Source organism: Misgurnus anguillicaudatus, chromosome 17, assembly GCF_027580225.2.
Source record: "Misgurnus anguillicaudatus chromosome 17, ASM2758022v2, whole genome shotgun sequence".
Classification (NCBI taxonomy): Eukaryota; Metazoa; Chordata; class Actinopteri; order Cypriniformes; family Cobitidae; genus Misgurnus; species Misgurnus anguillicaudatus.
The window spans coordinates 34,472,398-34,495,974 of record NC_073353.2 but is presented as its reverse complement, the minus strand read 5'-3'; the positions used below and the strand labels follow the sequence as shown (position 1 = coordinate 34,495,974).

Below are 23,577 nucleotides of genomic sequence, written 5' to 3'. Positions count from 1 at the left end.
AGACTCACAGCCTGTAAGTTAACTCCTGTTAGCATTGCATTGTGAGCAAATCTTTGAAACATGGTAAGGAGCGTCACATTTCCGGCTGACGTCAGAGGTATTCAGGCCAATCACAATGTACAGATTAGCTGGCAAATCAGAGACACGCTTTTCAAATCGATGAGTTTTGTGCATGAGTCCATGCATTTTAGGAAGAGATAGAAATCTGGAGCTACAAAAATTTACGTTATGTGGAAAATAATGTTTTTTTTTTCATAAACCACGCATACACATTGTATTACACTAAACACACAAAATAACATTGTTTTTAAGCAATGAAATAGGTGCCCTTTAAAGTGGCCATGAAACAGAAGTAACAATTGTCTTATTTTCCCCGTGGTGACATATATCCGAGTAAAACTACTTCTGAAATGAAAAAAGGTAGGATTGGACTTGAGTTCATCCATCGAGAACTGATTGGATAGTTGCTAATCGCTGCAATGTTTTCCCGGACCCCGGCCCCCTGCCATACCATATGACTTTAAGTAAACAGAGATCATTTTGAGGAGGGGAAGAGGTTTGCGTTTTTGATTGAAGATTATTAGGACACATGGATTTAAAGAAAAATAAAATAGCTTACAAATAAGGTTATTTGTAAAAAAATACCACAATGTTCCAAAATTTGATTTAAATGTAAGTGAAGTTTTTCAGTTTGACTTCAAGTAATACTCTTAGTACTTTGTTACTACAGTTCTTTTTTTTGTGTGTGTGTGTGATTTGTATAACAAAGCACTGAAACTCTAAATTAAATACTTTATTAGTACAAAGATTTGCACTCTAAGCTAAATAAACAACTAATATCTGCTGCTAAGTTGTTGTCTCTGAGTTGATAATTAAAGTACTGAAATGAATTGTCCAAGTTCAATAAAAAACTACAATAACATTCATCATCTAACATCATAACTTATTGGAGAGTCCCCACAGGTAATTGACAACACTATGTATGTACATTTACTCATCAAAGTAGATTCTAGTCTTACTAAAGTGAACACTTACAATTCATTGCCACAACTAGTCATACATTCCACCCTTATATATCATTGGCTATCTTTAACATGGTAACTCTCTCCTATCAATTTAGCTTAGACACAAACCAACTGGAGTACCACCATGATAGTAACAATGAGAATCATATATTTTTGCTGTTAAAAATGTAATCAGTGACAGACAAGCAGATGTGTAAACATTGTGATCTGGAGATGTTTATCTCATTAGATATCATATGTAATGGGGGTGTGGGGGTGATTTTAAACCTGAGTGACAGTGACAGCCCTTCATCCCATTTGGTTCCCCACTTAATAGGGATCATTCATGTTCTTTCAGTAATTCATTTATGAGACCAAATAAACATGGGGTTCTCACTTCACAAAGGCCATTTCCCTGTTTCTTTAAAGACTGGGGGTTCGGGGGGTTTTGGCCACCCTGCGCAAATGTGTCCTGGTTTATGTTGAGTAAAATGGGTGACAGGTGTGAGATTGCACAAAATGGCTACCACCTCCCATGGTGCCTCAAGGGGGACGGCCAATTGGGCATTGGTGATGTAGTGATGATGCTCACTAGTCAAGGGGTATATAAGGTAAAACCACCATGTTAACACTTTTGAGCAGTTGGAGCATTCCCAGCCTTGCCTCGGGTGTAGGGATTGCAAGGGAAAAAGCAAAACTACACGGTTAAGATCCTGTGTAGTTTTGTTTTTAGGGATATTTGGAGGCTCAACCGTTCTCACACAGTGTTTTCTGAAACCATATCTGGATAAGGACTTTTTCAGAAGACAAAACCCTTTGGGCTTCGCCCCATCAGTTCAAGGCACTCTTGTGGATACAAGTAAGTAAGCTTTGTGCTCTTGTACCCATGTGCCAGTGCAATGCTTTCTATTTGTGCTTTGTTGTGTGATTCTAACAATAAAGACAGCGGCAATATCAGAGCTTTTCGTTGAGATGTTTGGTGGAAATAATTTGGTTGAATAATTTGAATGAATATAAAGGCTTTGAATTGAAAACTTTTTCTGAAGGTTATTAAATTGTGCTATAGTTTTGGTAACGCCAAGAATAGCCTGTGATAGCATTAGAGTGGTGTCTCAGCTGGGCCATGATGTCTTTTTAAGGGAATCAGCAGCAGAGATATCAGTTGCACCTTCAGCTATGTGCCACATGGTGACTGTCAATCAAACTTAGTGCTGACTATTTTTAGAAGCTGCCTTTTGTGACACTAGGTTTTCGTTTGCCTAGGTAGTTTGATGCGTTGTAAACAGATTTTCTTGAACATTCTTATTAGTATTAGTGGTTATTGAAGTTGATTTATTAAGTTATTAAAAAATGTTTTGCCAAATGATGCGTAACTTTTGATTTTGGTAAGTCTGGATGTATACCTTTGAACTGTTCATGGGATGTTTAAAGTTATTTTGATATCCCACTTGATTTATTGGTTTATCATAAGAAAAAGTTAAGTTATGGTCCATGAAATACTGGTGCTTCTGTATTAAAGCTGCAAAAACACATAGTTGTGCTTATGTATTTTGGAACAAAGCTAAACTGATGACATTTTAATCTTGATTTGTTTTATTTAATTGTGTAAATGATATACAAGTGATATACATTCTGTTAATGTACCTATTTTGGTCGAATAGATCAGCTTGCAGTTCCTGTCAGCCATTTTGATTCTAATAATAAACCAGTCGTCTTTCTTAATTAGGCTACCTTCTTCAAAAACATACTACGATAGTCTTGAATAAGTGTGTGACCAAGTTAAACATGCCAAATGTAGATATAGATACAAGTGCATGTAATGAATTTCATTTTAGCTTTATTTCGTGTTAACAAATTTGCATTTTTACAATAAAGGTTTAATATTTAAAGTAATGGTGAATAGAAATGTGTAGTCATCTGATGGTAAAATTACAGATGACATGATAGGATGATACAGGTCCATCAGACCAACTACGTATGTTTAAACTGGAGAGCTATATCCGAATTATGTGTCATGCCAGAATAAGAGCCCGTCGCAGGCACCAGTTGTTACTGTCTGTGAGCTGTCAGCTGATACGGAGCACAAATGTTTGGCCTAACACCCATAGGGACCTCTGACTTCTTAAGTGATAGGTCAACCAAGCGTTAACCAGTTGCTTAGGGATTGAAAGATTAGGAAAAAATACAGTGTTTATCTTTTGTGTCTTGAATAAAAGAAAAGTTATTTGCAACTTTATTTTGTCTTCTTTTTAGGGTGCCTTCCACCATGGCTACAAAGGCGCCAACATTTACACAGCCGCTTCAGAGCGTTGTGGCACTTGAGGGTAGTGCTGCAACGTTCGAAGCTCAAGTTAGTGGTAAGAAAGCCACTCCATTATCCTAATAACGCTTTACTGAGGACAGTTTGCAGTTTACCTGAGTGTAAATTCATAAGAGCTGTAATAATCCCATGAAAGATCCCACGAAATCATAAACAGTGCAGGTTTTTGTCCTGTGTGGACATATTCCCTTTGAAAACTCCAAAATCATGTGCTGGTCCCTCTGAAAAAAAGTTTTACTTGTGTAAAAAAAAGTTTTACTTATTCATGAACCTTCTTGCCGGTTGGTTGCAGGGAGTGACAATCAGAGGGAATTTGATTGGACATCAATCCAGTGATTGATAAGTCATTAAATGTTTTGGTCAATTTTTCAGAAAGACCTTTATTTTTGAATTTTTTAACATAATAATAATAATTGTTTGAAATTATAATTTTAAATTTATATATTAAAAAAATATATAACTTTTTGAACTCGAAGCACAGTATTGTTGCTATAAAGCTAAGAAACTAAATATCACAACACAATTTTCAATTATCAACTCACAATTTTGATTATATGGGATCTTAATTTTTTTATTTATCTGACAAAGCAGAATATATGAATAACTTATTTTTTTTAAATCCAATAGAATTTCTGTCATCTCTAGCCATCACTTTTATACTTTTACTGTAATATAACAAATAACTGTAATATCCTATATATCCTATCCTAGTATTTTTTAGTAATTTAGTTACTAAAAATAGTATTTTTTTAACTATCATTAATAATGATCGTTTAAAATTGACTATTTAAGAAAAAAAAATGCTATAATATGCTATAATTGCGTTTTGCCCAAAGTTAAAACCAATTATAATTATATATTAAAAAAAAATAAAGCACTTTAGTTTGCTATTAAGAAGATGTTATGATGAAAAGCATTAGAGCACATGTAAACCCACAGGTTTTCCCACAGGTAATCCAGTTCCAGAGGTGAGCTGGTTTCGTGATGGCCAGGTTCTTACTGCTGCCGCTCTGCCCGGCGCTCAGATCTCATTCAGCGATGGCCGCGCTGCTTTGATGATCCCCGCCGTGACAGCCGCACACAGCGGAAGATTTTCTGTCAGAGCCACCAATGGCGCTGGACAAGCCACTAGCACAGCTGAACTGCTGGTTACAGGTAACTTTTAAACATACTACAGATAACTTATACCGCGTTAAAGAAGTGTTGTTGCTGTTCATACTTAAATGAGCGATTTGTGACCCTTAGTAACGTTAACTATCGTTTCCTTCGAGTTTCCTAACTTACATTTGTTTATAGTCGTTTCGTTAAAATGTCTAACTTACAGTACAAAAATACACAAATTGGATATAAACATTATATACAGATATATACATTTTATAAAGCTAACATGTTTTATTATTTAATGATTTTCCAAAAGTTACTGTAAACTACGTAACAGGCTACACGGAAGTTTTACGTTTCTGAATCTACCCGCCTACATACCAGTTAAAATCAGCATTATTTTCACTTTGATTACTAATAGTCTTACAAAACAATGACAGATTACAGATGATTGACACGATTACAACTAAAATGAAAATATATTTTTAAATGTAACTTACTGTCATAATTAATTCACAGTATAAAACAATTAAGCTGCATATTTTGGTGTGATGCTGACTGGACGTTTGGCATATTAACTGCTCAGCTCATACAATAATAGCTGTTACTTTTATGAATCTTCATATAACAAGGATGCTGTTAAACATGATGAGAGCTTTATTTTTTTAATATTAATGTAGTTTAATATCTGTATGTAGTTTGAAGTCACAATTAAATTAAAATTAAAAACTTTTTTGTGAATATTGTGTAAGTCACAAGGTATGGCAGGAGGGAAGGGTGCAGGAAAAGATCGCAGCGATTAGCAAATAGCAACATGACCAATTTCCAACAATCCAATACATTTTCGAAGGATGAATTCAAGTCCCGCCCTACCTAAGACAATAAGACAATCACTACTTCATTGTGACTTTTAGATCAGTAAAGTCTATATTAAGTGTATAGCGCTGTATTTGTTTGCTTCATAGTATACTCTATAAAAAAAAGGTGCTAAATAGCACTAAAAGTGGTTCTTGGCTCGTAATCATAGAGGAACCATTTTAAATGCAGTATAGCACAGATGAAGTACCTGTGTAGCACCGGTGTAGAACCATATTGTGCTATGTAGAACCATATGTGGTGCTATATGTCCCCCATATGGTTCTTCACTAAAAATGGGTCCTCTATGATTACGATCCAAGAACCACTTTTAGTGCTATTTAGCACCGTTTTTTTTTAGAGAAACAAATATTTTTTAAGAATAAGGATTTATATTTAGGCATACTTTGCATATTTTATTTGTTGCGCCCCTAGACACCATGTCATAGTGAAAGCCATGCATACAAGTTACCATTATATGTGAAACATATAATTCAGGATATGGGGTTTAATTTTACCTGATTGTTTATTTTCAGCTGAAACTGCGCCACCAAACTTTATTCAAAGACTACAAAGTATGACCGTGAGACAAGGAAGCAAAGTGAGACTGGATGTTCGAGTTACAGGAATCCCTACACCTGTGGTGAAGTTTTACAGAGAGGGAGCCGAGATTCAAAGCTCCGCTGACTTTCAGATTGTTCAAGATGGAGACCTTTACAGTTTGTTGATTGCTGAAGCGTTCCCAGAAGATTCAGGAACGTATTCTGTCAACGCTTTCAACAGCAGTGGACGTGCGACCTCAACAGCTGAGTTGCTTGTTCAGGGTAAGATTTTTAGCAAAAAACGTTCATATACTTAAAACACAGAGACCATTTAGTCCGAAATTCATTTTATTCAAATTATGTTTCCAGTTAAAAATGTGTTTTTCTTTAAAAAAGCAAATAGATGCCTCACACTGCATTTATTTTTAATCTACAGGGGAAGAGGAAGCCGTACCTGCCAAGAAGTCAAAAACAGTCATTTCAACCTCTCAGATTTCACAGACCCGTCAGACTAGAGTAGATAAGGTGAGTGTCAATCTCGACATTTACATTTATTCATTTAGCAGACGCTTATATCCAAACAGACAGATTTCACAGTTTATTCACAGTACAGTACAGTATGCATTTTTGCCCCTTTTGGACAATAAGATCAAGGCGATTTGTTCTCTCAACAGAGGATGGAGGCTCACTATGAGGCCACAGCTATGATGCAAATGCAAGTAGAGGGAGGGTTTGTGGCCCAGCAGCTGGCACATAAGACCCCACCACGTGTGCCCCCTAAACCATCTTCTAAATCCCCCACTTCCCATGTGACTAAAGTGGCAGGTGCCCGCCAACAGTCTCCCTCTCCAGTGAGGCATGTTAGGGGTCCGACGCCCACTGCTGTCAGGTAATATGTCTATAGTTTACATTTGCGGACACATTTTATATTGTATGCTTTTGTTAAACTTTATTGTAAAGGTTAATATTAACAAAATTATTCACTTTTAAAGGATAAAATGTGAAACTTTGAGGCTAAAGTCTCGTAATCTAATGATGAAATTAGGAGCATCAAAGTTTGATTTCAATCACTGAATATACATTAATTTTATTTTTTGATGTGATCTTAGTCAATATTAAAATATGTGAAGGTTTTATTGTTTATTGTTGAGACAACAATATGCTTATCTGTTCCTCAGAGCTGTGTCTCCTTCCACGAGGCTGTCTGTTTCCCCGATCAGACCAGTCAAGTCACCCATAATGACTCGCAAACAAGTTACACAGACAACGGAGGTCCTGCCTCCATGGAAGCAGGCGGGCTACGTTTCTGAGGCCAGCTACCAGAGCATGATGGCAAGAGCAGCACAAGTCCAGACGACCACTACCCGTGTCCATGTGGAGCGTTGTGAGGGCGCTGCTGCAGTTCAACAACAAATTGGCATTGTCAAAGAGGTAAAGAATTACCCAAGAAGCAGGCTTGCATTGAATACCGCATGTAAGACCGCAAGTTGGAAATGAGAAGATCATCCCAGTGGTTCTACTACTTCTTTTTTGTTTATTATGTCAATGTATGATAACATTGATTATATCTTGCCACCTAATTCTACTTGCATGTAAAAAGGAGAAGCCTGACATGGATGAGAAACGTGTTGCTGTTGCCACTGTGGTGGCAGCAGTGGACCAGCTTCGTAATCGCGAGCCTCACGTTGGCTCTGTAGAGCAACCCAGTGTTGAAACCGGCATACATGCAGTGCACGTTACGTCTAAAAATGATCAGGTAGTTTGGTCATTTAGTGCTGTGGTCACCCATTTAAACCTCATGCCCCCATTTTTGTGTGACTCCACAAAGATTTTCTCCAAGATAAATGGACAGTCCCATTTTAACCCATCACTTCATCCTTACCCACTTTCCAACTATAAGCTTTTCAAAGACAATTTGGTAATTTCCATTACGTTTTCGTAGATATCACATAAGGAAGTCAAAGAAGAATCAGTCTCAACCGTGATGACACATAAAATCAATATCGATGTTTCAACTACTAGTAAGAGATCCTTGGAAGTGATGTCATCAGCTGCAGAGGTAGACTGTTAGAAAATAATGTTTCAGTTATGACCACCATATACTAACTTAGTTGCATCGTAGTATAACTACTGGAGCTAATGAAAGCTAAAAAATTAAATATTGATTTCCAAGTGATGATTTAAAGAGCCCCTGTGATGTTCCTAAAAAGAAAATTATTTTGTTTGGTGTAATGTAATGTGTTTTCCATAAAACGTACATTTTTTTTGCTCCTCTATGCCCTGCATTTCTGAAACGGGTCGATTTGTACAAAGCACATTGTTCTGAAAAGCATCTTGTGCTCCGATTGGCCAGCTATCCAGTGTGACCTCGGCGCGCAGTAACATCATCACTCCTGACTACTCCCCCTCTCGCTCAATCTTCCGTCAATATTACTGCACCCGAGGTCGAAATGCTGCAAACTAAGTGCTCTTCCGCCCTACAATATAGTTCTCATTTTTTATCCGCTTTTTTATTTTGTGCCGCCATACTTACTCGTGTAACTACTCATGTAACAGTCTTTAAATAGGGAAAACATGGAAGTGTTTGGTGACTAAATTCATCCCTTTTGGATCCTAAGGAATGAATAGGGCTAGGCTAAATGCTAACACATTCACGATGCGCTGTACAAAGATTAAGCGCACACATTGAATAAAGATAGGTATGTATTAATTTGTTTAAGTTGAGGTAAGAACAGTAAAATATTGAAAAACTGGTGTTTTCCTTTAACAAGCTTTGAGAAAACAATCATGAAAAGGAAAATAGGGGCTCTTTAAAAAATACTGCTAATGTTCTCCTTCCCTTATGGTTTAACCATCTCTAAATTATCAAATTTTTGCATAATTTTTATATTATCCCCCACTGTCATAACAAATCACACCAGGCATGGCTATTGTCGTACACAATCCTGAGAGACATAACAACACTTTATATCCATACCTTCCCTGCTGAATACACGCAGGCTGCCGAAGTTCAGATCATCTGCCTTCCCTTCACTTTCACTTTGTTTTGCAGAGCACCTTCTGTTTTTGTGTTTAAGAGCAACTTCTGTATTTTAAGACGGAGGTGGATTTTGTCTGTGGAAATATGCAAGATAATGATCATGATTGCTCTTAACAGGGTGATGGAAAAAAGGCAGGGGCCGTGGCCACTGTGCTTGCTGCTGTCGATCATGCACGCGTGCGTAAGCCCATGCATGCTGAAGGGGCTCAAATGGAAGAAGACGCTGATGTCACACATCAGGAAATGCTAGCCGCTAAGCAACAGGTCACAAGTAAAAAGGAGTTGTTGGTTATTCCCCCTGAAATGCCAGTGTCCACCACTGAGAAAAGTGTACATGTCAGACAGGTTAGAAGAATTTAAGAGAAAACATTATAACGTGAGCATTTTGAACATGTTCTCAAATAATCTTTTGTTGATTCGTAATAGATCGAAAGAACAACCGAGGTTAGCTCCAAGGTGGAGACTGGCCTTGCACCTTCCCCATCTCCACATTTTACAGTATCAAAAGTTACTGTACCAAAACCAGATCATAGCTATGAGGTAAGAACTGGTGATTACAGACAAGCAGAAATCTATCATATTTAAAGTATCTGAATTTTCAGGATGTTCAGTTATGTCTGGCTAGGAAGAACATTACCAACTGAACTTTTTACATTTTTTTAACCATAACCCACCTTGAATAGGACAAGTCTTACAAGTCTTATTTAAATGAGATTTTCTGCTTGCCTGAAACACACCTTAAATTTAAAATATGTACAGTGGAGTCCAAAAGTCTGAGAACACTAGGATTTTTATTTACACTGGTAAATAAAGAAAACTTATTTACATTCCACAAAGACAAATGCATAATTTAAAATGAATAGGAAATATTAAATACTTGTTGTTCAATCAAATAAGTTTGTAACATTGACCATGTTAACTTCCTTTACTGTCCGAAAAAATTATCAAATATGTAGGGATGCACCGATAGGATTTTTTGGGCTGATACCGATTTAAACAGACAACTTCTGGCCGAAACCGATGCCAATACCGACATTAAACACTTGTATACAATACTATACAGTTGGCCTATTAGCTAGTTTATTTCTGCATCAAATTATTTTTACTGAACATGGATTGGATCTTATTAACATTCAACTTACCAACATAATAAGAGAGGCACAAATTAAGCTAAAACAAATATAATAAGACAGCATGACAACCTTCAAAGGTTGTTTTTGCTATTCAGCATTTATTTTATTAACAAAATTAACTCTTTTTTTTTTTTTTACATATAATGGATTTCTTTATGCAGTTAATTAATAAACAATCGGTATCGGCCTTTCTCGTGCTATTGCCGATATGCCGATGGTATCAAATTCATCAAAAATCGGCCGATAAATATCGGCGGCCGATACATCGGTGCATCACTACAAATATGTACCCCAGCTGTCACTTGGGCAGTACCCTTTAAAAAGGTCCTGATATGTACCATTAGATACTAATATGTATCTTTGCACCTAAAAAAAGTTCTTATTAGTACCTTTTGAAAGGGTACAGCCCCAGTGACAGCTGGGGTCCATATTTTGACCATTTTTTTCTAACAATGTTGTGCAAAAGGCTAGAAAACATTAGAATGTCATATTGGGGTAATGTGTATTAAAACATATGCCAAATACAAAAATATTTTAAAATGTGAAATTTGACATAAGGATTGACGGCATGCCATTGAATTATAAGAAAATGATGCACACCCAAGGTAGTAATTTGCGTCGTGCAGTTACACCACAGGTGTGCATTATGAGTCAATTATTTTCCGATTATACCACGGTTACCACAAACATTGCTCTGGGGCCTATTTTTAAGACATTTGACAAGTTAGGTGTGCGTTTTACAGAAAAATAATCAACACCCATTTCTCAACCAATCAGAATAAAGCATTCTTTAGCAGCCCCTTGGTATAAGGATATGATAATTCATATTTAAAGGAATAGTTCACAGAAAAGTAGTAATTCTGTCATCATTTACTTACCCCTAAGTTTTTCCGAACTTGTATGCTGAACACAAATTGCGCTAAAATTTTTTAATAACCAAACAGATTAAAAACAGACACTATTGACTTTAATAGTATTACTTTTTCCTACCATGAAAGGCAATGGTGCCTCAGATCTGCTTGGTTACAAACATTCTTCATTTGTATTTACCAGAACAATGAAATTTATACAAGTCTGAAAGTTTCACGTGCGCACGCTATAGTTTCATGTGAGCACGCGATAGTTTCAATTAAACTTTAATTTTTGCTCCATGTCCCCTTAGGGGCTCCGTAATATACCTTCAAAAGTTTCACAAAAAATGTAATGCATAACAGAAATGTTTTTTACTAGTTCTCTCAGATTTTTAAATCCCACTGTATGTGTTAGACCTACTGTAATGTAATGTAACATCGTATCACTATCCTCTAACATCATTCCACTTATCCAATCCAGTCTAAAAAACACCTTCATCTCTTTATATCAAAACTTCACAATTACACTAAACATTCATTCTTTCCATCAAACTCTCCAATTAAACCATCGAGTAACCGAGTTGTCTGTACAACTGCTAACCAATTAATTTCCCCACCATTCTATTGAAGCTAAATTCCTTGATTCTTCACCTCTTTAAATTCCCTGACTCTTCACCTCTTTTAAATTCCTTGACTCTTCACCTCTGTGTGGCTAAACAAAAGTGACTTTGTTTTGTGATCTTCTTTGGTAACGTTGATCTTCTTGGATTGGTCAGGTTTCAATAGCAGGCTCAGCTATTGCCACACTGCATAAAGAGTTCTCTTCAACAACTGGTGCTCAAAAGATCATCAAGCCTGTCAAGCCACCAACACATAAGATGCTAGAGACTCGTGTGACCCCAGAACCAACCCCTTCTCCATTTAGAGATGCTGCAGAGAGATATCAGACACATTATGACACCGAGTCATACAGACAGATAGGCGTTTCGTTTACTGGGGAGGAGTGGGACACGCAGGTTTGTGGTGTGAACCATCACCCGCTCTTCAAGCTAACAATTGTCTTAATATCTTTCTCTTCTGGAGTCTCGTGTGTTGGATAATCTCTTCTTACTTAATATAGGTTTTCACAAAGCTAACTATTTTCCTTACAGATCTCAGCTGATGATTCTACCATCCTACTATTCCTGCTTCCTAATCTTTAATAAATTTTTTTTGTTTTTTAAAACACAGAAACAACTCTTTCCTTTGTAAACACGCCTTTTCCCCTCTCCTAACAAAGAAATCACAAACTTTTAGTTGCTTGATGATAACACAAGTTTTTGTTTTCCCACAGGTTGTTGAGACGGCAGCGGTCCCCTCTGTTGTCAAAGAACCTGTTGTGCCACCTACCTTGATAGCAGTAAGCATTGTTTCAGTCATATGAAATGTTAGTTTTCACATAGTCATTTTGAAGAATTTAAATAAAATTTGTTTGTTTTTTACCAGGGTTTAAAGAACGTGACTGTCACTGAGGGAGAGTCTGTGACTTTGGAGTGCCAGATTTCAGGTCAACCAACTCCAGCCATTATGTGGTTCAGAGAGGATTACAGAATCGAGAGCTCCATTGATTTTCAGATCACTTATGAACGTCATTATGCTCGTTTGGTGATTCGCGAGGCTTTTGCTGAAGATAGTGGCCGCTTCACTTGCACTGCTACCAGTGAGGCTGGAACCATCAGCACCTCCTGCTACCTGTTGGTCAAAGGTAAACATTTGCTGGGAATAATTTTGTGTTTTATGAATCCTTATACATTTAGCACTGTGGGGTCAAACTAAACAATAGGTTTATCTATGTCGGTACACTCTTAAAATGAATGTGTTAAATTAACACATCTTGGGGTGGTTTTCCGAAAAGGGATTAGACTAGTCCTAGACTAAAATAAATGTAAGAGCTGTTCAAACTGAAAACAACTTGCAATGACATATCTTAAAATACATCAGTGCCCTTTCTTTTGCCTCAAAATGCACACAAGTAATGTTTTTAGTAAGGCATGTTTGTTAAAACTAGTAATTTTTCCTAATTAAACTAAGGCCTAGTCCTGGTTTAAGCTAATCCCTGTCTGCGAAACCACCGCCTTGTGTCTAGTTAAAGGATTAGTCAATTTTCTTAAAAAATATCCAGATAATTTACTCACAACCATGTCATCCAAAATGTTGATGTCTTTCTTTGTTCAGTCAAGAAGAAATTATGTTTTTTGAGGAAAACATTCCAGGATTTTTCTCATTTTAATGGACCCCAACACTTAACAGTTTTAATGCATTCAAAGGACTCTAAACGATCCCAAACTAGGCATAATGGTCTTATCTAGCTAAACGATTGTCATTTCCAGCAAGAAAAATAAAAAATATGCACTTTTGAACCACAACTTCTCGTCTTCCTCCGGTCGTGTGACGCACCAGCGCGACCTCACGTAAATACGTCAAAAGGTCACCGATGACATATGCGAAACTATGCCCCAGTGTTTTCAAGTGTGGAGAAACCGCTCGTTGTTGTATGTCGAATGATACTAATTAATGTCTTTGTGTTCATTGTTTAAAATAAATGTGTGCCATATATGTAACTCGTGACCTTTTGACGTCATTATGCAATTACGTGAGGTCGCGCTGGCACATCACACAGCCAGAGGAAGAAGAGAAGTTGTGGATTAAAAGTGCATATTTTTATTTTTCTTGCCAAAAATGACAATTGTTTCACTAGATAAGACCCTTATGCCTCGTTTGGGATAATTTAGAGTCCTTCAAACTGCATTAAGTGTTGGGGTCCATTGAAGTCCATTAAAATGAGAAAAATCCTGGAATGTTTTCCTTCAAAGACATACGCCAAATATTGTCCAATACAAACCATACATAAATGGAAATCGTATATATTCAGCTTTCAAATTACGCATAAATCTCAATTACAAAAATTTTACCCTTATGACTGGTTTTGAGGTCCATGGTCTCATTTTTATTTGTTAAATACATAAATATATTAGCATTATGTACAGTATTCACGTTTCCCATTTTTCCCATTATACAGTGTCTGAGGAGATTGAGAGCAGAGAGGAGATTTCTATCCAAGAGAAAAAGTAAGTCCAAGGCCAAAGAGTCATTGACCCTAACTATTACAAAGTAGTGCCAAAAGGAAACATACTTTAACAACTGTTTGTCTTTTAAAACAAGGATTGTCATTGAAGCCAAAGAGGAGGCTGCAGCTGAAGTAAGCGCCGTCTCAGTAGAGACTGGACCAGGTGCAGCTCCTTTCTTTGTGAGGAAACCAGTGGTTCAGAAACTGGTTGAGGGTGGTAGTGTTGTCTTCGACTGCCAGATCGGAGGCACCCCCAAACCTCATGTTTACTGGAAAAAGAGTGGCGTTCCACTCACTACTGGATACAGATATAGATTTTGAGCAAATACAGTTCTATTACTTTCTTACAAAAAATGAATAATATTGTCTGTATAAAGCAAAATAATAAATCCATACTTTCCTTGTAATTTAACAGATATAGAGTTAGCTATGACAAGGATACAGGGGAATGCAAGTTGGTGATTTCTATGACATTTGCTGATGATGCTGGAGAGTACACCATCTTTGCCAGGAACCAACATGGAGAGGCATCAGCTACCACAAGCCTCCTCGAAGAAGGTTCGTTTTGACGCTGACAAACCTTAGCTGACATAACCCACGCTGTTTCTGCTTATCTCATGTTAATCATGAGTACCTACAGTATAGATTAGTATTACATCCTTCATATCTTAAAAGAGTCTTTAGTTTTAAGATTTAAAAGGACAGATCAGCTCTACAAATAGTTTCTGGAAAAACACTAGATCCTTGAGGCGTTCCACAAGCAAGCAACACACACAAAAACATTATCCACTATCTCTGGATAACTTAAGATTCGCTACATGTTTATGTTGTGTACATTATATGCACTTATGTGCCGATTGCCAACAAAACATAGACATTTGATGCAGTTTTACTTACCGCCTGCGACTCATGACCCGGTTGTGACCGCCCCATTTCAACAAAATCCAGCGTTATACACACACACACACACAACTTCGCTGCTACCCTGGATAAACAAACTATATGCATTGTTTTCATAATTCTGTGTGCATTGGAAAGCTGAACAAGCTTAAATTTCCCTCACAAACAATGACACACTTCTCTGGTGACGTTGATTTTATGTCAGCTCTTGGTTGGTGTGTGCGCGTGCTATTCCAGTAAACTCTTTCCCAGCCAGCGTTTTTTTTTTAAGTTGCCAGCCAGCGCCAGCATTTTTCATGATTTTCACAAAAGTTTAATGACCTCCAGAAAATGTTCTTCTTAAAATATATAAACAAACAACATATCAAATGAAAGAACAGACCCTCTGCATTAAAAAAAAACACATTTCATCCTACCTTCATTAGTTCTCTTCTTATCACCTATCAAATATGTGTAGGTTTCTTCAAAATCACAAAATTTTGAGATAATTCGGTTGCGGAAGTTGCGGAAGAGTGCACCTGGTGGATAATAGCGGTATTGCGGAAGGCCGGAAATACTTGTCATTGGCAGGGAAGCGTTTTCTCTTAATTGACGAGTTAACTTGTCATTGGCAGAGAAAGATTTAAAGTGCCCATATAAGGACTTTGACTCTACTTCCTACACTGAAAAAGCAAGATTGTTACATATAAATCTTTCATGTTCGACAAAAACTTTCTGAAACACCGGGGCATTCTGCACAGAAATACTCTGTCATAAGACCAATTGTTTTTTTGACACTTTGCCTATGTTTAGCATGAGAAATCTGTTTTCTGAGACAAGTTTTATTAATAATTGTAATAAATCCAAAAATATTTGATGAATAATTAAAGATGTTTTAATGTGCTTTCACACAAAGCCATGCTTATCTATTCAATGAATAAAAGTATACAACAACAGGTGCTTAGCAAAGAAGAACTTTTTTTGTATAAAGTGTTTTTTATTGTTTTAGTAACAACTATTATATTATGCCTTTACAGAGGAATTTGAAGCCTATATGAAAACACAGGAAGTGACGTATATAACAGAAGTGACAGCAATGGTACAGGAACCCAGAGTGGCAGATGTGCCCCCTGTACATGTAAGCGAATATGAAAGAGAGATTGTGCAGCGAAGGATGGCCCAACAAACACAGATGATGCAGACCTTTATCACAGAAACGGTATGAACATAAATATATGACCCTGGACCACAAAACCAGTCATAGGTCTCATGTGGATATCTGTAGCAATAGCCAACAATATATTGCATAGTTCAAAATTATTGATTTTATTTATTCCAAAAATCATTTTTTATTCCAAAAATCATTAGTATATTAAGTATAGATTATGTTCCATGAAGATATTTTGTAAATTTCCTACCGTAAATATCACAAATTTATTTATCAGTAGAAATATGTTTTGCTAAGGACTTAATCTGAACAACTTTTTCTCAATATTAAGATTTTTTTGCACCTTCAGATTTTCAAATAGTTGTATCTCTAATAAAATAAATCAATCAATCAGATGAGGTATACATCTTAATAAAAAAATGGCTGGTTTTGTGGCTTATGGCTGGTTTTGTGCTCTAGGGTCACATATGTGAAAAGAAATAATGTTACTATGCTATTTTAATAATTGTATACTGAATTCCTGTGTTAAGAAATGGCACAAATAAATTTGATTAACAAAAAAGTTAAACCAGATATGCATTTTTTATTTTCAGGAATTCCAAATATCCGCAATTGAGCGAAAAATAATCCAAGAGATTGAAATCCGCATCCTGAAAATTACTTACCAAGAGCTGGTTATTGAGGATGGAGAGGAGATGATCATGAATATTGCTGAGCATGAGGCTGTCACATCCTCATTTAGTACTCCGGTCAAGAGCTACAGAATTCTGGAAGGAATGGGTGTTACCTTCCACTGCAAGATGGAAGGAAAGCCATTACCAAAGGTAATGAATTCTAACTCTATTAAAGGACAGTACCCCTACAGAAACCTCTAAACGTAATTTGTTGCCTTAGCTGCATGATAAAGCAAATACATATTTGTGTTAAACAGATTGCCTGGTATAAAGATGGCATACGCATAAGGCATGGAGGCCGCTATCAGATGGAGGTTCTGCAGGATGGTAGAGCTAGTCTGCGCCTTCCTGTGGTGCTGCCAGAAGATCAGGGAATTTATACTGCATTTGCCAGCAATATGAAGGGCAATGCTGTCAGTTCTGGAAAACTCTATGTTGAATCCACTGCAGGTGCTCACTTTCCTCAGGCTGAAGCTGTGAGGAGAATCCAGTGAGTATAAGCTATTATGTGACTATTAGGATATTATAAATATATAATTCATGTATTTTACATTTGCATCTCTAATGTTTCAGGTCTGCATCTCCAATGTCTGCTCGCTCTGCTAGCTACTCACCTGGGCGGTCACCAGCTCGATCTGTTAGCCGCTCTCCTGCTCGTAGACTTGATGACACAGACGAGACCCAACTTGAAAGGCTGTATAAGCCTGTGTTTGTACAGAAGCCATCATCATTTAGGTGTTGTGAAGGACAAACTGCAAGGTTCGATTTGAAGGTGGTTGGAAGACCCATGCCCGACACCTTTTGGTTCCACAATGGTAGGTGGTTTTGAACGTTTATTGCTGCATTGTGTGTTCTTCCTTTTTGCCTGATTGTTTAAAATATGAAAGAAACTGAAATGATTTTTACCATAAACCATAATCTTTACTAAAGGACAACAAGTGGTCAATGACTACACCCACAAGATTGTGATTAAGGAGGATGGAACTCAGTCGATGATTGTGGTTCCTGCAATGCCTCATGACTCTGGAGAATGGACCGTTGTTGCTCAGAACAGAGCTGGAAAGACAACCGTTTCTATGACTCTCACCGTTGAAGGTAATTCGTTGTTCTAGAAAACCATGTTAGATCTACACTTGTGTAATATGCTGTGTTGACTCATGTCTTACGTGTTACAGCAAAGGAAAATTTGGTCCGACCTCAGTTCATAGAAAAACTAAGGAACCTCAGTGTTAAGGAAGGAAGTTTGGTCGAGTTGGCAGTTAAAGCCATTGGAAACCCTCTCCCTGACATTGTCTGGCTGAAAAACAGTGATATCATCTCTCCTCATAAATACCCTAACATCAGGTAAATCATTTGCCCTTAAAACCAAAGCTTTTGTTTAATTTTCAGGGCTGTATGTTTGTTATCATCTATGAAATAGCCACAAGTAGTGCAGTTCCTCACTTAACTCATTCCCCGCCAGCCATTTTTTGAAATACGGTATAAACTCTTAAATATAGGTATTTTTCTTTAAAAATACAAATAATTGCATTTTTGTGAAGGAATTTTGTTAGAGATCAGATTCAGAACGATTACACAGAGTTTAAAATTAGTGAATAACGTTTGGCTTCAGTTTTTTCATAAATTAGGTAAGTGCGCCATAATCGCGGTATTGCAGATTAACCTAAAAAACACCACCACACGTTTTTTATGCAAATGTTTTTTTCTTAATTGACGAGATAACTCGTCATTGGCGGAGAAAGTGTTAAACAGGCAGGTGACTGTTTAAGTAAAATTTTTGTTCAAATCACTAACCGCACAGCCGTGAATATAGTCCGTTTTATGCTATTTATCTATGGTTAATGTTATAATTCTTATTTCAGAATTGAGGGTGCCAAGGGAGAGGCACATTTTAAGATTCCTCAGTCCTCCGGCTCTGATAGTGCATGGTACACAGCCACAGCCATAAACAAGGCTGGCAGAGACACCACTCGCTGCAGGGTCAATGTGGAAGTAGAGTACACCCAACCCGAACCAGAAAGAAAACTTATCATAACCAAAGGAACATATAAAGCCAAGGAAATTGCTGCACCGGAGATTGAACCCCTCCATCTTCGCTATGGTCAGGAACAATGGGAAGAAGGTGATCTTTATGACAAGGAGAAGCAACAGAAGCCACACTTTAAAAAGAAGCTTACCTCAGTCAGGATGAAGCGAGTTGGACCTGCACACTTTGAGTGTAGATTGACCCCTATTGGTGACCCAAACATGGTTGTTGAGTGGCTGCATGATGGCAAGCCCCTGGAAGCTGCTAACAGACTCCGCATGATCAATGAGTTTGGCTATTGTAGTCTTGACTATGAAGCTGCTTATTCCAGGGACAGTGGTATCATTACTTGCAGAGCCACCAACAAGTTTGGTATCGACCAGACCTCTGCAACCCTGATTGTGAAGGATGAGAAGAGTCTTGTGGAGGAAAGCCAGCTGCCAGAAGGTAGAAAGGTTCACAGAATAGATGAAATGGAAAGAATTGCCCATGAAGGTGCACCCTCAGGAGTTTCAATGGATGATGTGACTGAAAAGACCAAGCCAGATATTGTCTTACTCCCAGAACCCATAAGAGTATATGAGGGGGAAACAGCCAAATATCGTTGCAGAGTGACCGGTTACCCTACTCCCAAAGTCAACTGGTACCTCAATGGACAGCTTATTCGTAAGAGCAAAAGATTCAGACTACTATTTGATGGCATTCACTACCTGGAAATCACTGATTGTAAGTCATATGATTCTGGAGATGTCAAAGTATTGGCTGAGAACCCAGAGGGTACAGCTGAGCATACTGTAAAGCTGGAGATCCAACAGAAGGAAGATTTTAGGACAATCTTGCGTCGTGCTCCTGAAATGAAGGCACCGGAGGCACATGAAGCTGGCAGAGTGTCCTTTGATGTTGTGAAGGTGGATAAACCCACAGAGACTTCACAAACAAAAGAGGTTGTCAGGCTAAAGAGGGCCGAGAGAGTTGTCCATGAAAAATCTACAGAGGAGACAGAAGAGCTGCGCAGCAAATTTAAACGCAGGACTGAAGAGGGCTATTATGAAGCCATATCCTCGGTTGAGATGAAGTCTCGCAGGAAGGACGAGTCTTATGAAGGAATGTTAAAGAAGAGAAAAGAGGAGCTTCTGCACTGGACCAAAGAGATTTCTGAGATTGAAAAGAGAAAGGAGGAGGAAGAGCGCAAACTTACCATTCCTACAATCAGACCTGAGAAAATAGCTTTCTCTCCTAGTATGGAGGCTCCGAAGATCTTGGAAAGAATTCAGAGCCAGACAGTTGCACTGTCTGAAGAAGTGCGTTTCCGTTGTAGGGTTGTTGGTAAGCCTGATCCAGAGTGCCAATGGTTCAAAAATGGAATTTTACTGGAGAAGACGGATCGTATTTACTGGTTTTGGCCTGAGGACCATGTCTGTGAGTTAGTGATCAAAGATGTCTCAGCTGAGGACTCCGCTAGTATTATGGTCAAAGCTATGAACGTTGTTGGTGAGGCATCAAGCCATGCCTTCTTACTGGTTCAAGGTATGTGTTGTATGTTCATATTCTCAGTATCATTGTTTATATCATTTCTAAGTTAGGTTTTCTAATAAATTCTCTGTTTTTTGCAGCCAAACAAGTTTTATCTTTTACTCAAACGCTGGAGGATGTCCATGCAAAAGAGAAAGACACAATGATGACCTTTGAGTGTGAGACAAATGAACCATTTGTCAAGGTCAAATGGTTGAAGAACAATGCCGAAATTTTCTCTGGAGATAAATATAGGATGCACTCGGACAGAAAAGTGCATTTCCTTTCTGTGCTGACAATCGGCATGGACGATGAAGCGGAGTACACGTGTGCTATAGTTGACGATGATCACATAAGCACCACCGCCAAACTTCATGTTGAAGGTAGGCATAAATGGTTAACTATATATTTCCCTGTTATTTCACAAAATTTTAAACTTAGCATTGGGTTTTTGCTCATATGTGCCATGTGAATTGTTATACAGCTGCACCACTGGAAATTGTTAAACATTTGGAGAGCATTGAAGTGCCTGAGACTTACGCCGGAGAGTTTGAGTGCGAACTGTCCCGCGAAGATGCTGAGGGTACATGGTACTTTGAGAACAAAGTAATTACCCCAAGCTTAAAATATGTTGTGTCATCCCGTCGTGGCCGACACAGTCTATCGGTAAGAGATGTCAAGAAGGAGGACCAGGGAAAATATACTTTCAAAGTGGGTGATCTGACAACGGGTGCCACACTAAAGATGCAATGTAAGTAGAATTTGAAAATAATTATATATCATCGTACAAATTACTTTTAAGTCATTTCAATGTATTTGTGAACTGGAAAAGTTAATAATAATGAGTCTCCTCTTTCTTTTCCAGTGCGTCCAGTAACTCTGATGCAAGGGCTCTCTGACTTGACACTTTGCGAGGGTGATATAGCCCAAATGGAGGTGCGATTCTCACAGGAAAACGTGGAAGGAAGTTGGATGAAAAATAGCCTGCCTCTTTCTGCCTCTGACAGAGTTCACATTGTCATTGACAAACTTGTCCACAAAGTTCTGATTGAAAATGTCAACAGGGATGATGCTGGAATATATTCATTTAGTGTTCCAGCTCAGTATATTACTACAAGTGGAAAACTGACTGTTCAGAGTAAGATGGTTTTTGATAGTAATGCATGAAGATTTTTATAATCTTCAAATATGATGTTACAGATAATTGTTCTTGTTATGTTCACAGCAATCGAAATTGTAAATCCTCTTAAGGATGTCCACACCATTGAGGGTACAAAGGCGGTGCTAGAAGCTAAAATCTCTGCCCCTGATGTTAGCTCTGTGAAATGGTACCAGAATGACAAGCCTATCGTACCTAGTGAGAGAGTCCAGATGGTTGCCAAAGGGTCCAAACAGAGGCTGGTTTTCAGCAGGTCATTTGCTTCTGATGAAGGACACTATAGGCTGGCAGTTGGCAAAGTGGAAACATCTTGCAACCTGTCTGTTGAGAGTAAGTAGTACCAATATTATGTCTGATAAGAGAAATACTTTTGCGTTTCTATTGTTGACTAACATGTCTACGTCCCGCAGCGGTCGACATCGTCAAGCATATGCAGGACTGTGTATGCACAGAAACTCAGAATGTTACTTTTGAAGTGGAATTAACCCACAGTGGAATAGATGCTTATTGGACCTTCAAGAATCAGCCTCTGAAGGCTGGACCCAAATACAAAATGGTGTCCAAAGGGAAGCACTATAGCTTAACCATCATTAATGCCATGAAGGATGAAGAAGGCCAGTATGAATTTGCAGCGGGTGAAAAGACGTCCAGTGCAAAACTTACTGTGTCAGGTATGATAATATTTGTCTTTTGTCAAATCATCATGTGCAAACTACACAGACACCAACTTATGGTTATGATCTTCTTTCAACAGGAGGCGCTATAAACAGGCCACTTTGTGATGTGACTGTGGCAGAATCACAAACTGCTATGATGGAGTGTGAAGTTGCTAATCCCGATTCTGAGGGCAGGTGGCTTAAAGATGGCCACTCCGTTCTCTTTAATGAATATGTTAAAAGCGAGGATAAAGGTGCAGTGCGCCGGCTTATCTTTGTGAGCACAAGACCACAAGATATTGGAGAGTACACTTATCAAGTGGCAAACTCCAAAACATCCGCCAACCTTAGGGTTGAAGGTACGTTTACTGCTTTTTAGGATAATGCTCGGTGATCAGTTAATGCTGTAAAATTAACCAGTTTCCTTTACACATAACTGATTACAAATGTCTCTTTTTAATAGCTGTGAAGATTAAGAAGACATTGAAAAACCAAACAGTTACTGAAACACAAGAGGCAGTATTCAGTCTTGAACTCACCCATTTAGACGTCAAAGGATCCCAGTGGATCAAGAATGGTGTAGAAATTGTTCCCAGTGATAAATATGAGATAACCGTAGAGGGCGTTGTGCACACCCTGAAGATCAAGGACTGCAACACCCAAGATGAATCAGTCTATGGATTTAAACTTGGAAAGCTGACTGCAAACGCTAGACTGAATGTTGAAAGTAAGTTATATGTTTTGCTTAACAAAAAATGCTTAAAATACAGATGTTTGATCCTATTTCTGAGTATGGGATATACTACATAGCAATCTCTTTACTAATATGATTTTTTTTGAAAGTATTAAGATTGTGAAGAGACCAAAAGATGTGACCTCCCTGCTGAATACAACAGCCTCATTTGAACTGAGTTTATCCCATGATGGCATACCGGTTAAATGGATGTTCAAAAACCAAGAGCTTAAACCAAGTGCCAATATTCAAATCTTGTCAGAAAGGAAAGCGCACAAGTTGGTCATTCAGAATGTTGAAGAAGTCGATGCTGGAGAATACACAGCTGTTGTTGGACATTTGCAGTGCAGTGCATATTTACATGTTGAATGTGAGTAAAAATTGAAAGCTCTCCTAAACATATGTATTGTAACATTTGTCATGAAGAATAGTAGATTAGACATACAATCACTAAATCCACAATTAACTGTTCTAGCTTTGAGAGTCACAAAGCCCCTAAAGGACCTTGAGATTCCCGAGACCCATGTGGCCACATTCGAGTGTGAAGTTTCACATTTCAATGTCCCATCCACCTGGCTGAAGAATGGGGTTGAGATTGAGATGAGCGAAAAGTTCAGGATTGTGGTGCAGGGCAAACTGCATCAGCTGAAGATCATGAACACCAGCCGAGATGACTCTGCAGAATACACATTTGTGTGTGGAAATGACAAAGTTTCTGCCACGCTGACAGTTAACCGTCAGTTCAGTTTTTTCAATTTTTTTTGGTACCAAACTGCTCGCCAGACATTTTACTTAACAAATCCAATGTTTTTCTTCTT

At 37.9% G+C, this 23,577-nt stretch overlaps 1 protein-coding gene across 1 annotated transcript in view; it reads left to right on the top strand.

The window, feature by feature from the left end:
- Nucleotides 1-1,647: 1,647 nt before the first annotated feature.
- Nucleotides 1,648-23,577, top strand: part of ttn.2 (titin, tandem duplicate 2) — a 172,590-nt gene continuing 150,660 nt past the window's right edge. The window contains 31 exon segments of the mRNA XM_073854795.1: nt 1,648-1,863; nt 3,258-3,361; nt 4,276-4,479; nt 5,817-6,104; nt 6,259-6,347; nt 6,497-6,711; nt 7,001-7,253; nt 8,980-9,207; nt 9,289-9,402; nt 11,623-11,862; nt 12,180-12,245; nt 12,332-12,590; nt 13,905-13,953; nt 14,048-14,267; nt 14,375-14,510; nt 15,869-16,050; nt 16,593-16,823; nt 16,931-17,163; nt 17,247-17,488; nt 17,604-17,768; nt 17,849-18,017; nt 18,536-20,226; nt 20,313-20,594; nt 20,696-20,962; nt 21,077-21,349; nt 21,437-21,700; nt 21,781-22,041; nt 22,125-22,385; nt 22,490-22,756; nt 22,872-23,129; nt 23,235-23,495. Of these exon segments, the coding sequence (XP_073710896.1) occupies nt 3,271-3,361; nt 4,276-4,479; nt 5,817-6,104; nt 6,259-6,347; nt 6,497-6,711; nt 7,001-7,253; nt 8,980-9,207; nt 9,289-9,402; nt 11,623-11,862; nt 12,180-12,245; nt 12,332-12,590; nt 13,905-13,953; nt 14,048-14,267; nt 14,375-14,510; nt 15,869-16,050; nt 16,593-16,823; nt 16,931-17,163; nt 17,247-17,488; nt 17,604-17,768; nt 17,849-18,017; nt 18,536-20,226; nt 20,313-20,594; nt 20,696-20,962; nt 21,077-21,349; nt 21,437-21,700; nt 21,781-22,041; nt 22,125-22,385; nt 22,490-22,756; nt 22,872-23,129; nt 23,235-23,495 (7,759 nt within the window). The 5' untranslated portion in view covers nt 1,648-1,863; nt 3,258-3,270.